The following is a 16767-nucleotide window of genomic DNA, read 5'->3' as shown; positions in this document are numbered from 1 at the left end:
AAGTTTCTTCTAACATCAGCATTTGTGTGTATGTTTCATAAAAGTTTGCACAATGCAGTAAATTGATATGTGGTTTCATTATTTGATACATTATTGATTGGACTTGAACTTTTAAAAAAGTTTTACTCCCAACTTGACTTTTGAGAGATTGAAAAAGTAAATATCTTTTCAAGGAAGGGAAACTGTTTCAGGTTATTATTATACACTTCTAAAAAAATTACTATTGGTAATATTATATGAATGTTCATTTTCAAATTTAGTTAGATTTTGTATATTTTCCGTAAACTAAAATGCAATTTAATGTGAAAACTGCTGTAATTAGTTTATTTAAATATTGCATTTACATAAAAAAAATTTTAAAATCATATTCTTATGTTAGTATTACACATGCACAGTCTAATGTTATATTACATTAATTAATTTGTCTTGGTTTTATTAAATGCTTCGCGAATAGTTATGATGCCAGTTTTGAAAAGTTGGCAAGTCTGACAGCATAATAGTTCATGAAACAAAATTAATAAGCTTAAAAAATTTTTGTATTTGAAATATTCAGCTTTGATTTTTTTACTTCCCCGAAAATCATTTTGTATAATTTGACTGTGAACTTATCTTTTATGAACACAACAATTTGTTTTTTCTTTTTTCCACAGAAGTTCAACTGTATTTGATGATACTTGAACAGCAAGAAAAATATGAAAAAGCAATTGAAGTAATAGAGGGCCCTTTACAAGGTAAAATGCACTATATTTTGGGCAAGAAAAGAACATATAAAATGTTTTCCTACAAAATTTCTTCAGAGATCTCCTTATTTTACAGAAAAGTTATCTCCTTATCAAGACGTTTTACCCAAAAGGAAAGCTGAATTTTTGATCAAGTTAGAAAAATGGCCTGAAGCTAATCAAGCCTACAAAAAACTCATTCTAGGAAAGTGAGTTAAAAAAAAAAAAAAAGTTTTGGGTGGTATTTTTAAATTTTAGAGTTTTTTAGTTGGTGATAAACTATGCATTTTTTATGGTATTTTTATTAATCTCTTTTTTTCTATTTTCAGTCCTGATCAATGGTCTTACTATACAGAGTACTTCAAATCTGTTAACTACTTGGTTGATAATGGATGGAAACCAGAAAGCAACAAGTAACATTTTTATTTTTTGTTTTTAAAATTGGTATTCTGGCTACTTGTTCTAATATGAATGTTTTTTTTTTTTTAAATAATTTCTGACTTTATTTTTATGATAAAATTTTTAAACAAGACTAGGAAAAAAAAATCTGAACATTTTTGTACAAAAACATAATAAGTCAAATGAACAAATTCATTGCATTTGTAACTAGTTAAAAACCTCATTATAAAATTAATGTATCAGTTATCATTTTCTGCATTCATTGCAAACCAACATGTAAGTAGTTTCAGTTTTTGTTAAAATCTGTTAAGATTTGATCATGACTTTCTTTCCATTTGTACAAGATTTTATTTTGTAAAAAGTGTTCCCTGAATTTCCTCATAGTTTCCTTTTTTATAGCAAAAAAATTTGTTTTTATTTCTCTTTATGGAAATAATATAATCTTGTATGCATTAAAAATACTAAGTTTCTTTCAAAATAACAACAAAATTTTAAAGTCCCATGTTACCCCCTAATAATTATATGCGAATGAGGAATGTTTAAAAGGTCGTGAGCTTGGTAATCAAGTATCTCGCTTAACAATTTCAAAATAATTTATTTTGGTGACTGTTGAGTATTGCAATATTTTGCGATGAAATCTGTTAGCAATAGTAAATTGCCAAACGAAGTAGCTCATGCTTTGTTTATAACATTTCTACCTTGGAACTATTTTTCATACTTTTTGTGTCATTGATTATGTTTGTTTTATACATTCTCTGATAGTGGATAAAATCATTTAAAAAGTACCATTGCTTTTATTTTACATTTTCATTTTCAGTACAGCGTACTAGATAATATTTATTTCTGATGCAGCATAAAGTTTTTACTTTTTCCTTTATATTTCTTAACTTAATTATTTGTATTATTTTAATAATAGTAGCTTAGCATCAAGCCTTTTAGTTAGGGGAGGAATGTTTGCCTCCCACCCGGGCCATGAGAAATTAATGTATTTATGAATTTGTTGACAGGAGTTTTGCTCTTTTTTGTTATAGTATGCATTAAATGCCACACCTTTGTCTTACCAGACTGGAAAATTTTTAACTGACGGGCTAAATAGCATGATTCACACAAACTTGAGTATCCTATTCAAAAACCAGTAAGTGAAATAGAAGCAACATATTAAGCTTTTTACTGCCCCTGCAAAGTCAGATTTTAATAGGTCTCTCTCTCTTCCTCTCTTTTATAAAATATTTTTCCAGTTTTTTTAGTAGACTACAATAATTACATAATTCCTGTTTGAAATGTTCTTAACAGCAGCTTTTTTTCTTCTTTTTTTAAACTTTGGGTTGTTTTAAATAATACTTTTAACTTAGCTGAAGTATTAACCTTTTACCTTAAAATATTTTTCAATTCCTGATATTATGCTAAAAATTCTGGTTACATTTTTGTTTTTGTATGATTGTAGCCTATTTTAAAGTTGTAAAGTTAAAGAATCTTTACATTTTTAGTTCTGATGGTCCTGAAGATTGTGTTGACTATACTTTTGAAATGGCAGTGGACTTTCTAGAAGCTCTTGTTGAGGAACAAAATGGAGCCAGAGATGGAAGAAAATTAAGAGGTCCCTATTTAGCTCAAATTGATTTATTGAACCAACTTTTAATCAAGAATGATCCTCTTGCAAATAGAATAGGTATGTAATTTAATACATGCTTTTTTACTTTACAATATACAGTTAACCCTTGATAACACAGTCTCAAGGAACCAGCTGTTATTAGTGGTTTGGGTTATGGAAAGTTCCTACTGCCTTCTCAAGAGTTTGGGATTCCATGAAAACTTTGAGATCAAGGAATGTTCGAGTTGTCAAAAGTTGACTGTATAGTAAATTTATTAGTCTTACCTCATCTTCCTTTGTTTCTTTTTAAATTATTTTTTCACATTGAGTAAATTAATTTATAAAATGAAGTTCTAGCTAGTTCATAAATATATTATGAAACCACCTTTTTAAAAACTGGAAAAAAAAAAAAAAAAAAAAAAACAAAAAAAAAAAAAAAAACTTCCATTTGCTGATTTGGGTTTTTTTTAAAATTAAATATATGATTATATGATGTAATTCTTAAAAAGTAATTATACTTATTTAGCTCTAAATTTCCTTCTGGGAGAGGTTTTTGGTGATAACTGCCCTTATCTATACTATTAAAACCTGTGCGCTTCTGTCTGTAACCGTATCTCCTCCAGGCTGCAGGGGTGGAAAATCTGCCAATTTTCAATTTCTGATACAGCCTGATACAAAATTGCCATTTTTGCACCAAAAATTTGATTTTATTATCCAAAAACATGAACTACCAGAAAAAAATAGCAGATGCAATCTTTTTCATCTTTGAAAGCTAAAAAGAAGCAGATAAGTAAAAGAGGGGTCTAAAGAATTCCCAGTATTTGTCGTAAATAGTCTGCTATGCTTTAACTTTCAATCCTTTTGCATCTTGTAAATTTTTCAATCATTTTGAATAATGGAAGTTGTTTTAACCTATGTTACTTTAAATTGGCTTATTTCATTTCTTATTTTAATAATCATTTCATGTTTTGAATAAAATCAAGATGTGCTTATTATTTTGTAATATATGAGCAGAAAAAGTGTCTTGGGTTCATAAAATTATTATTATTATTTTAAAATACTGCATTTAAGCAGCATAATTCTTTAAAATGTTTAAAAAAAAGTAGTTTCCTTAACACATTATCTACCGGCTACTATGTATACCTGAATCTATTTCTTTTAAATTATAAAACAAACTATAGTTTATTTAACACATTTTCTACCAGATACTACTGATGTTTAATAAGAAAAGTTCCTCTGGTATGGAATGAAGTTAGAACTAATCAAAAGTAACACATCAACATAAGTTAAATAAAATGCAAATAAGAAATATCTGGTCACGACAGGTAATGTGTAAATCAACATACAAAACTGCAGTATAAGATTTTTTTTTTTTAGTTGTTTAGCCAATGAAATGTTGCTCCTGAAAATGTGCTGATTAATACAGTTAAAAGTAATGTTAATATACTGCCTGAAAAGAATGAGTAAGCAAAGTATTAAAAAAAATTGCTTTCCTTCTTGCAGGTACTATGGTTGATGTATTAATAAAATTTTATGATCAATTTGGTACAAAATCAAGCTGTTTCCTAGACCTTTCTCATGTCATTGGTATACATGCTGTTAAACATGAAGATGTGAAAATGGTGAGTTATTACACACATTTCTATTTTCTGATACAATTGGTAGGGATATCTTAATCCCTTTCAACAGATTTACTCTGTGAAAAGAAAACGTGCAAATTTTTTACTCTGTCTAGTTTATTTTTTCCAAGCAATGAGCGACTGCATTCTTCTCATCAAACTCAATATGCTCTGGATCCACAATCAACAACATCTTTTATGCCAGATGTAGAACTATAAATAAGATACAATAAACAGAAGACTTTCACTAACATGTAAATAATTTTTAACATAAGTTTTGACAATTAAACAAAAATAAATTAACAGTTGAAACAAAATGCATTAAATTATTTACAAAACTGAATGAGTTATGAATATTTATACAAAGATAATTTTAAGGAAATAAGAGTTTTAATAATATTTACTAATAACATTTTCAATGATTCCTTGGTTTTAGTGATTTCCATTATGTAATTTATCTCTTATAAAATTTTTTATGGTTGGCAATTATTACAAAAATCTGCTATTGGGGTCTCCATTGCAGTGGTGGTCAATTGATTACTTTTATTAGTTTAAAGAGTGTATGTTGCGAAAATTTTGAGATTGTGAGTGTACCTTGAAAAATCAGAATATTTAGCATTTAGATATTACTATATTCTAGGTCATACGTTTTGTTTTTTCGAACTTAAAGAAACCTCTTCTATTAAAATTTTTGATTTGCTTTGTAAAACAGATTTTTCATTACTCACTAAATATTTTTCTTTTATACAGCTGATTGAAAAAATAAATTTATCATTAGTAAAAGAAAATAATACAGAAGATATTAAGCTTCCAAAAGATGTAAGTAACTTAAAATGTTTTATTTTTCTGATATTGTAATGAGTATAGATGATTTATGATATGTGCTATTGTTACAAAATTGAAAAAAAAAAAAAATTATCTTTTATCTTATAACATATTACATTAACCTGTTACACACTCATTTCAATATGAAACAATAACCAGGGGAAAAAATTATAATTAAAAATGTGATTAATAACAAATAAATTAAACGCTTGAATATTAAATTTTGCAGAATTTCAATATTTAAAGTTATGCGTCATACAAAATATTAAATATTGTTTAAAATCTCTTCAATTAAATTAGTTATTGTAATAATGGTAAATTATAGTGCAGGAACATTTGTTGTTCCACAAGATTCTTTATTTATAACATAATATGTTGCTATGATTATTATTATCAGGAAAAAACTAATTATTAATTTAGGCAGAAAGTCAGATAAATATAAACCACATTAGTCATTTACTATATTAATTTGCTTTTAGAATGATTCATTTTATTTTTTATTCATTTTAAGTTAATACTTTTAATGTAAATCAACGTTAGATGTTAAATGGAAATGCATTTACCTTTCACAAAATAGAGAAAACCTTTGTCTTTCTCAAAACCTTTTTCAGCATGTTGGTCACAAAGTAGATTGCCAATTAAAATTTTTCTTAAAAAAAAAGTTATCTTTAAAACCATAAATATTGCTAGAGGTAGTATTTTGGTCTCTTTAATGATAATTTATGTCAACATTACAAAAACGGCTTTTTCTGATGTCTGAATTTCTTGTTCAAAACTCCCCAATTTTTGTACCCAAAAATAGGAACTTAAGTAAAATTTGTATTTTTTTAATTTGCTTTAAAACAGTTGACCATTTTTCTTTATTTTCCCTGAGATGTTCAAAACATTATTATGAAAGATTTCAGTTAATTTTATTAAAGGATAAACTCTTTTTTCCTGCCCTAGGTGGGTAGTGTCAACAAATGGGAACACACCCACTGTGCGGTTTCTAAAATTTTAATGATCCCTGCCGTAATGTTAAATTGGCATAAAATAGAAATATATATACGAATATTAACTTAAGAAGTTTTAACCAGATATTCAGCCAAATATTCAGTTGGAATTTGATATTTAATCAGGGTTCGTACGCTCTGGCAAAACCTGAAATTGTCAGGGAAAATGACATAGTCAAAAATGTCAGGGAAAAGTCAGGGAATTTTCCTAATGTGCCCCCCAAAAAAATTTTTCTCAATTTTTCCCAGGGAATGTTGTTGTAAGCGATCTAACCTTCATTTTTGTCGATGTTTCTTTAAAAAAAACTTTAAAACTTTGAGGCAAAATGACGAAAGCAATAAAAAAAAAGTGGCGACCCAAAAATACTTCCGCAGCCGCCATTTTTGACCCTCAATAGTTCCCAAGAAAAAAATTCCTCGGGGGAACAGGAAATATGCACAAATTCAACAGGGAAAAATACAATTTACTGCTTCAGAAGCACAACCTGAAGATAGGAAGGTCGATCAGGAAAAATCGTTTTTTTTTTAACGGAAATTCTTTTCCGCTATGTTTGAAACGTAGTTGCCATTTTTGGTCATTCACAAGATGTTAGTTGGCACGATCTTAAATGCATAAGTTTCCAAAAACAAAGCAGAATTGGATGTTTTCTTTAATTGCAAATTAAGGAAAATAACACTAAATGGGCTGTAAATTGTTTTATTATTATTTTAAATAAATTTCTTGAGAAATGAAAACTTTTGTTCTTCAAACTCAATCTTATCCTCATTGCTTTGAACCTGAATGTGATAAAAACTTTTCACAACTGAATTGTAATTTCATGAATATTTATTATTTTTCCATTTTTTTCATGCGAAAAATTCAAAAAGTTATTTCTTATTTTTGGGCATTGCCACCATATTTGGTCATTCCCAAGATAGAAGTACACAACACTTTTTAAGTGCCCAAGTTCCCCAAAAAGGCAGTGGATGTTAATTAAATTGCAATGCAAACTATTGAAAACAACGCAAAATGTGCCTTTTTTTCTGGATAATTCGTATTTATTTTCTGGAAAAATACAAAATTTGATCTTCAGAACAGTTTTTTATTCTAATTGATTTAGACGCTTATGTGCTAAAAACTGACTCTTCTGTCTTAATTTTCCTTAATTTTTTAAGGATTATTAATTATTTATAACTACTTTTATGCTACAAATTCAAAAATATGCTTATTAAAATTTTCACTTAGTCACCATATTTGATCGTTTGCACGATGGAAGTAGATGTAAACTTCCAAAAACAGAATTGGATGATTATATCAATGTAAACTGCTGAAGTTGATGATTTTCTGAAAAATTCTCTCTTTTTGTCAAACATTTGCATCTAGTGCCTTCCAGGAACAGTATTTATGAAAATTATCAATAACAAAGTTGTAGAGCTTTAAATTTCCTTCAATTTGATATGCTATTTTGGCATATTTTATTCAACCAATCTAAAGTTTCAGAATTTCAAACACGCGCTTTCATGGCAAAAAATGACACTTGCCATTCAAAAATTTCAAACTGACTCGAAAGGATCACGCACTTCCTCTTTCTTCAATGAATTCGGCAATCCTGATGGACAATGAAGAAGTATTTGTGGATTACTACAACACAAATGATGTTTAAGGGGGACAGGGCGTCGTGAAATTGTGACTCTGTGATAAGGGGGAAGGAAAGAGTAAGAAGTGTGACATCAAGCATTTTTTAATACAAATGTGTTTATAAGAATTAGTTTGTGAAAAGTACCTTGTGACAAATGCGGAGGGGGTCAAAAATGTTGAAGAAAAGGTGTAACATCATTTATAGACATCCCCTTACCAAGAAATTGAACGAAGATTTGCAGAACTACGTATATGCAGTATAAATTGGCTTCATACCCATGGCATTATTTAATGAATGTGAACTGAGGACATGCAGAAAGCCAGCACTTCCTCAGTAAGAAATTTGTTAGGAGTAATTAATTAGTAAAATAATAAACATATTGAAAGTCCCCGAGCCTGGGGGGGGGAAGTTAAAAGTGGGAAGGGGGAGCCAAATTGTGTGGTTTTTGGTTATATCTCAGAAACAGCAGGAAAAATTTTCCGAATAAAAGTGAAAGTTAACTAAATTTATTTTGAAATTGTTTTTATACGTATCACATTCCCAGTGGTTTTTAGGTATGCATTCTTGAAAACCAATACTTTTCGGCAAAAAAAAAATCTCGTTCTTTGTCTCAGAATGGGTGTGCCAAGCAGGCGCTCAAGGAATCTTGTGCAGCAATCATGTGACAAGGACACCCAACTGCCAAGCAATCAAAAACTATGAAGTTCTAGCATGTACTCAATTTCGTTATTCTTATTGAAATGAGTATGTGACGCTGCAGAATGGTATTGAAAATTTTAATAATAGAAATAAGGTAAATGTAGCTGACCAGCAGCATTTTTTTGTAATTATAGTTTTTATTACATTATTAATCATATTTTGAAAGTTTATATGGAATATGGACTGACAGTAATTAAAAAACGAAAATATCATCTTTAAGGTGATATCTTGGTTTTATTCCGAGGCGGAAGGATCATGTCACCAGCAGTGGAAAAGTTATTCTAAGAATATGTTAATGTACAGATGTCGTCGTCGTCCCCATCATCCTGGATAAATGTTTTGATTCCGTTTGCAACTGCCCTTGCAATGCAAGCTTGCGACAGAGTAGTTTAAAGATGATTTTCTACAAGTGACCGGAAGGTCACTTGTCGGTCTAAATCATCTTCAAGATTCTGTCAGGAGCAACATGCAATTCCGAGAGTTTCGACACAAAATGGTCATTCCTCCTTTCCCAAATCCCCAATCCGGTATTTAACCATTTAGTTCCAAGCTACAGATGTACCTGGTGGTACAGCAGAGTTAGAGATCAGTCTTGATGTCTGCAGCTACTGTGATAAATGATCTGTTACGGAACTCGTTGAGGGACTTATCTGTGGCTAGAACACCAAACTATGAGAGATACATATGAACCCAGCAGCCTCAATGAATTCAGGGGAAGAAGAACTGTTGATATATAATTTAGATACGTGTTGTATGCTTTTAGATTTCTAGTACATTTTGACAGCAGAATGTTGGATCAGTTGGAGATATGGATATCAAGAGGACAACCAGGAGGACTTCCTCTCAAATGATAGCTACCGGAGAATTTTGCCATCTGATGATAACAGTCTGCAATATCAATGTCCACATCACCTAAAGCTTGGCGCGTATTTGTCTCGTTTTTCAACAGCTTCATCATTGGTGGATTTGTCTTGAACCTTCTTAGTCATCGTTTCAATTTTCTAACTGACATTGATGATTTATACAGATATACTCTTTTCAGTTTTGTAGACTAGGTATCCTCAGTAACAACAGATTCAAATTAAATTAAATCAATGTCGTTAACAGTTTCCTTAAACAGTATGTATATTGGTGACTTTCTGCACGTCCTCAGTCGTTACCATCGCAACAGAGACAGTGTGTTGCGACGGCAACGTCTCAGTCCACCAATTCATACTGCATACACGTAATTTTGCAAATCTTCGTCCGATTCCATGGTAAAGAGCTGTCCATAAACTTAAAATTTTACTTTAATTCCAGAAATAAAGGTACATTTTTTCTCTAAAGATGCAAATTAGCATCTTAAATACAGGGATGCCCCCCCTAAGAGCAAGGGCCCACCCCTAAAAACCATAAATACCCCCAAATAGAAAGCTCCCCCCCCAAAAAAAAGAGAAAATACCCCTAAAACACCCTCCCCCCCTAGATGGGCAACCCAGTTAACAAATTAATAAACTTATGCTAAATTAATCAACTGAAAATTTTACTTTAATTCCAGAAAACAAAGATTCACTTTCTCTAAAGATGCAAATTAGCATCTTAAATACAGGGGTGTCTCTAAGAGCAAGGGCCCACCCCCTAAAAACCATAAATACCCCCCAAATAGAAAGCCCCCAAAAGAGAGAAAAATACCCCTAAAACATCCCCCCCCCAGGTGGGCACCCCAGTTAACAAATTAATAAACTTATGCTAAAATAATCAACTGAAAATTTTACTTTAATTCCAGAAAACAAAGATTCACTCTCTTAAAAGATGCAAATTAACATCTTAAATACAGTATTAAGAGAGTAATACAGTTACATTCTCAACGCGTTCACTTTTTAAAAACAAATTAATAAACTTACGCTTAATAATCAACTTAAAATTTCCCTTTAATTCCAGAAAATAATGATTCACATTATTAAAAAATGCAAATTAATATCTTAAATATATTATTAAAAATCGTTCTCAGCATGTTAACATTTTTTTAAACATAAATAAAATTATACTTAAATAATCAACTGAAAATTTCACTTTAATTTCAGAAAATAAAGATTCACATTCATAAATGATGCAAATTAACATTTTAAACAAACTATTAAGATTCGTGTTAAACACGTTCACGCTTTTAAAAATAAATTAATAAACCAATTCTTAAATAATCAACTTGAAATTTTACTAAATTCCAAAAAATAAAGTTACATTCTTAATGATGCAAATTAACATCTTATATATGATATTAAAAAATATGCTAAACATGTTCAATCTTTCTTAAATGAATTTATAAATTTATATTTGAACAATAAACTTATATTTTACTTTAATTCTAGAAAAAATAAAAATACACATTCTTAAAAAATACAAATTAAATTCTTAAATATATTATTAAAAATTATACTATACAATTAAAAAATTAGAAAGAAGAAAATGAAGCAATAACTTATAGCTGTTATTTCTCACTGCTATATTCACCGTCTATTTTAAACGCTAAATATGAGTTGAAAGTCTTAGTTAAAATAATTATTCTGGGAAAAGCAATAATTACTTAATTCAACATTCTAAAATTTCCAATGAACTTAAGTTAAGATTGGTGTTGAATATGACAGAATTATGCTTCATTTCATGCAATATACACTTAAGAATCTTTATTTATCAATGTAGGAGAATATTTTAGATTTTTCATTACAAACAGAAGTTTTTCTGCATTATTCCGTGATAGTCGGTTTCTGTTTTCTGTATAAATTCTTTTAGCTCCACTAAATAAACGTTCTGAGTTTACTGAACTTGGCGGAGCATTTAAGTACTTTAAAACAAGAGGTTTTAGCCGGGGAAACTCTTCTGCATGATGTTTCCGCCATGTAATGGGATTTTCATTTCTTTTAATAGGAGAGAGATTGAAATATTTTAGTAGTTCCTGCCGTCCAACTATGCTTTCAGCGTTTGTAGCAGATTCGTCTTCTAAATCTGTGTCTTCTTGCAACCCAACTTTTGGCTTTTCAACGAATTATCCCACATCAACCGCAGATATCTCTCACATTTTTACCGGATAACTGCCCGGATATCCTGCAAAAAACTGTCGAATATCCGGATTCGGAGTGGCTTGCCGGATCGGATACCTCATAGTTCCGGATAGTTAAAAAATCAGCCGGATAGGCCGGATACCGGATATCCGGTGCATCCCTAGTATTTGAGGCATATGTCATTTTTATTATATGTCTGGCTCGTTCTATCCCAATGCGTGCATAAGAAATTCGTCATCTTTAATGAACAAAGAGATTGGTGGTGGGTGGCTTAACAAAAAGCTCTACTGATTCAATGATAGCTGCCATGCTTGAGTTTTTATCCCTTTTCAGAGAAACCCAACTAAAAAGTGAGGGTAGTTAAGTTGCTACTTCATAATTGAGATGTATCATAAATTATCGTTTGGTTTGAAAACCGCAGCATCCTGGTCTAAAACTGGGAGACTGAACAGAACGCTCCTTTCTTAATAAACCCCTTTTTTCTTCTGAAGTTTAACTTTTCCAAAAGAACTTCCTTAAGTTGAAGGCAGTGATCTCTCACCAACATTTGTTTCCATTGTCACACAATTATACAGAAACATAATTTAAAAAAAACATTCTTGAGTAACCATTTGTTACCAAAAATGCACAAAAAATACCATTTTGAAATAGCAATGATCTTTTTATTTAAAAAAAAAAGTTTTGAACAATTTTTGACAAATTTCTGTCTTTACTGTGAGTGTTTTTTAATTTTTTTAATTCACTCAATATTACAAAAGGAATTTGGAGCCACTTTATGATTTATCGTAGTTTCAAAACGCTAAACAGATCAGCATTGAATTTTGACACAGAAAATTTTGCATTTCTGACAGAAAACACAATTTGCATATCATATATGTTCATAGCTTTTTATGGGGAAACGTCGATAAAACATAAGCACCAATTCAAACATACATAGCATTACATGAAATACACCGCCAGCTCAGTCAATTCCAGCCGAGGACTGCAATTTCGTGCCTTAGCCCTGGTTGTAGGGGGGTAACTTACTGAATATACATAGCGTTATTTAAAACTGAAAAATAACAACTATTGACAAATGTACGAGGAAAATATTTAAAAAAAATATGTTTAAAAATATTCATTTTAGTAGCTTAACTGTTCTGCTGCATGTTACATAGAACACAGAAATTTCAGTTTTTGGTGTCAAAACAAGTGTTAGAAATTTTTTATTGGTTATTTTAAGTTATGTATCAAAACAATATTACTTCTAGAGCCTGCAGTTTTTTTTTTTTTTTTTTTTTTTTTTCAGAACTAAAAAATTTTCATTGTTAACCGAGTTGAAACAAAAAGTACTTTGCGGCCATCTTTGATCCGCCAATTTGGATAGAATCTCACATGGGAATTTAGGGGACTTTTCAGATTCTACACATGCTCAGGATCCTTTCCTGAAAAATTCAGCTAATTATACATTTGTGGTGCATTGACCCTATTTTTGGCCTAAATTTACTGTGCTAATATATCAAAAAGAAAAAAGAAATTAAAAAGGAAATTGCCCTCCCATAGTTGTGTTAATAGCTTTGTCTGACAAAAATTGATTTTTTGAAAAAAAATCATAAAAAATTTAAGCACACAATTTGCGTAGTAACTAATTATTATTCAGTATATCTACATTCACTAGTAATTTTTTTATTCTTCAGCTCAAGCAAATGAATCGCCATTTGTGTTATTCCCGTTTATGTCATTATTTTGGTTATCAAGAAAGTTGGAGTCAACAACAGCAATTAGCTTATGTACGAGAACTGATTGAAAGATATCATCATGCATTACAGTTTGGTGAGTCCCAGGTCTATGAATCTTCTAGTGTATTTGTGTTTGTGTGTGTGTGCGTGTTTTTTTTTTTGTAATGTCCATTAATGTGTAAAGAAATAGGTTATGATAAGCTAAAATTACTTTGTGAGATCATGTACTGATTGAATTTATTATTATTTACTTTTTTAATTTTATGGATCTGGATTTTTTTTTACACCTATAACATTCGATTTATACAGTATTATGCTAACTAACATCAGCTTGTAAAGATGTTTGTTGAAAAACTATCTAAAAAACGTCTTTGCCAACATAATCATTGAAATCCTGTTACAACAAATACCAATACAACAAAATATCTGTTTCAAAGAAGTAAATTTTCTGTTCCGATTTAATTTCCATTACATTGCTTGAATTAGAACAGAATCCCCCTTACAACGGACAAAATCTTTGACTCCTCGAAGTTCGTTGTAACAGGATTTCACTGTACTAAAATTATGCAGAGTAATAATGCCCTTGGGAAGGTAGAAATCAGTGAGCATCCTCAGGGGGCAGTATTTCTCTCTCTCTCTTTTTTTTTTTTTGCATTTTGGTCATTTATTGTTCTTTAACTTTATTATGCAAGCTTGCATATTTTATTTCCGCTGAAAATAAAGCACAAAAAAAAGTCAAACTCTAACATTTCCTTATTGTTAGTATGGAATCTAAAACACGTTTATTCAAGATATCTCACAATATCTCAAAAACTCATTTCTACAGATACTTCCATTTACCTTTCCCACAACAGAATAGAAGTAGGGGAATGTGGGGCAAAGTGAAATCGTTAAAATAACTTACTTTTCTCAAAATGAGCAAATTGGAAATTCATTCTGAAAATTACAGTACATAAAGAAGGAACTATATGTTTTATAATAAAACTTACATTGAAACATTTTTTTTATTTTTGACAGTAAATTTGTACCTTCAAAGAAAGCTGTAAAATTTTCACTACTTTTTTTCATGGGGGAAAAGTGAAAAATGAAATATTTTTCTAATGAAACATTTTTCATTCGATTGTTAAAGGTATTTTTGATCAAATAAGTAAGTGAATAAAAGAATTATTGATAAATGAAAAGAACATGAAATAATAAACAAATAAATAAATAAGTTAATATATGAGAAAAATAAATGAATGAATAAAATAGTGAATGAAATAATTAATAAATGCATAAGTGATTTGATAAAGGATTGAATAAGTAAATGAAATGGGCTATTTCACTTTTCCCCCACATGCACTTGAATTATTGTACAAAATATTTAAAATAGAAATAAAATATATACTTGGGTATAAGTCAAGAAATTTATGACAAAAAATGAGGTTTAAAGTCATTGGGTCCACTTATATGCGAGGCAGAACTTCTGCTAGTTTTAGCATTTTGCTAGTTTTAGACCAACCCTTTTAAGCAGAGAGCCATAGACGTAAATACTTACACATTCTGTTATAGTTTTACATGGTGTGATTGTGAAATAAAGACTAAATAATTACAGTAAACGGGCAAATACGCAAAAAGTGTAGAAATCGCCATTTTTGCGAATTTTCCCGATATTTCCGAAATAATGGTCATTGTTTTAAAAATAATGTATAATATGGCTACAGCGCAGAATGTTATTGATATTTATTTAAAATAAAAGCAGTAAGTATCAAAAATTGTAATAGCAAAATCAAACCCTTTGCAAATCGTGATTGCAAAAGTGAACCCTTTTTGTGCAAAAGAATAATAATCGGAAGTTTTTTAACATAAAATTGTTTTTCGCATTTTATTTTTCTCCTTTTTACAACGTTCATATTCAAAATTAGCGGCAAAGCATTCCTGATTTTTTCTAAAAGTAAAAGCTGACCTATAGGTGGGTTTTCGATTTTTTCCCGATTTTCCTCCTAAAAGTAGGGCAGTCGACTTATAGGCAAGTATTTGAGGTAGGCTTAATATTAAATAATTAAATACTTCGTCGATTATTATTAGGTCTCACTATTTCAAATGTTAATAACATGAGCTTTTTATAATAAAAATTTTTTTTTTGACTTGCAACAAGATTTCACAATATGAGTCTCAATTTTTAAAAATTGCTTGTATTATTGTATTCTTAAATTTTCATGGGTAATTTTTTCTTGACTGGAATAGACAACATGGGTTACTACAAAGTTGTATTCCTTGTTTTAAAGTAATTTCAGTCTTGCACGTCTGAAATGTTTTGATTCAGATATTGCTGTTTTTCAAGTGTTACTCTTGGTTTTTGTGTTACTGTAAAGGCTTAATATTTTTGGGGCCCAAGCATTCAGAACTTATATTTGTATTCTGAATTCTATTTGTATTGTAACAGGATTTTTTTTCTTTTTTTTTCAAGCAAAACATAGCTAATGAGAAATAGATGAATTTTCTGTGTACAATGCATGAAAACTTAATTTGTTCTTTGAGAGTCGCGAAAAATACGTACATGCATCGAAATTTAGAGTTTATTGTTACAGACATAAAAATTTGTAAGCATTTCTGACTACAAATGAGTATCCTTAAATACAAAAATATAACATCCATTGCCCGCATTCATGTCACTAAGTGAATCATTATACTCCAGCTGAACAAATTCAAATTCCTTTGATATCAATCCTTTCTTTTTGGTCCTCGGGACCCATGAAATCAGCTGCAAGAAGTTTAAGTAACTTTGTAACATGACAGCACAGTTTAGACTGAAGGCTTCTTAAAGATTTTACATGGAACACAGCCACGAACTGCCATCTTGAACAAGCAAGTGAATAAAATAAGATCAGCCACCTTTCTATTCAATTCAGGTTATATTGAGGTCACAATTTATGTTGTTCTTAACATTTCATTCCACTAAATTCAAAGAAATAATATTGCATTATTGAATTAATTTAGATGAGGTAAATGCATGTAGCTTGAATGAAATTTTTAGTTTAATTTTTCCGAATTACCTAAACGCAACTAGTCCACTGGGGACAAATTCAAAATGAAATCAACCAGATTTTTTACCCCCTCCATGCACTGGAGGGACAGGAACAAAATATTCGCTAACAAGTTTAAGAGAGATTTTTTTCTTATGTTTTGTTTTCAATTCTTCTGAAATGTGTAAGAGGGAAGATAGCGTTTAGAGGGCCATTGATCTTCATTGGGGACTAATAAACTGACTAGGACTAACCTAGCTGGGCCCGGAGCCTGTTGCTGGTGATCACATTTATATTAGTATGTAAATTTTCTAAATTTTGTCCAATGTGTAAAAATTCACTGAAAAATAAATACAATTCATTAGTTGAAGCTTGGTATTTATTTGGAGTGGGGGTGTTGCTAAAGGCATGGTTTTTACAAATTGAATGGACTGTTTGTAGCTATTATAAAAACATTTTAAGAATTTTAGTTCTAGCTTACTTATCTTTTTCAACTGTATACGAAAATAGTATTTTCTTGATTTATTTATACCATTGGACTAA

The 16767-nt window shown here is 29.9% G+C and overlaps 1 protein-coding gene across 1 annotated transcript in view; it reads left to right on the top strand.

The window, feature by feature from the left end:
- Positions 1 to 16767, top strand: part of LOC129220323 (N-alpha-acetyltransferase 25, NatB auxiliary subunit-like) — a 72646-nt gene that overhangs the window by 28267 nt on the left and 27612 nt on the right. Inside the window, 7 exon segments of the mRNA XM_054854722.1 lie at positions 651 to 731; positions 817 to 928; positions 1049 to 1132; positions 2606 to 2787; positions 4213 to 4331; positions 5079 to 5147; positions 13178 to 13313. Coding sequence (XP_054710697.1) covers positions 651 to 731; positions 817 to 928; positions 1049 to 1132; positions 2606 to 2787; positions 4213 to 4331; positions 5079 to 5147; positions 13178 to 13313 — 783 coding nt within the window.

The sequence above is a fragment of the Uloborus diversus genome, chromosome 4 (assembly GCF_026930045.1).
Source record: "Uloborus diversus isolate 005 chromosome 4, Udiv.v.3.1, whole genome shotgun sequence".
Classification (NCBI taxonomy): domain Eukaryota; kingdom Metazoa; phylum Arthropoda; class Arachnida; order Araneae; family Uloboridae; genus Uloborus; species Uloborus diversus.
Note: the sequence above shows the minus strand (reverse complement) of the source record. Positions and strands in the feature narration are given on the sequence as shown.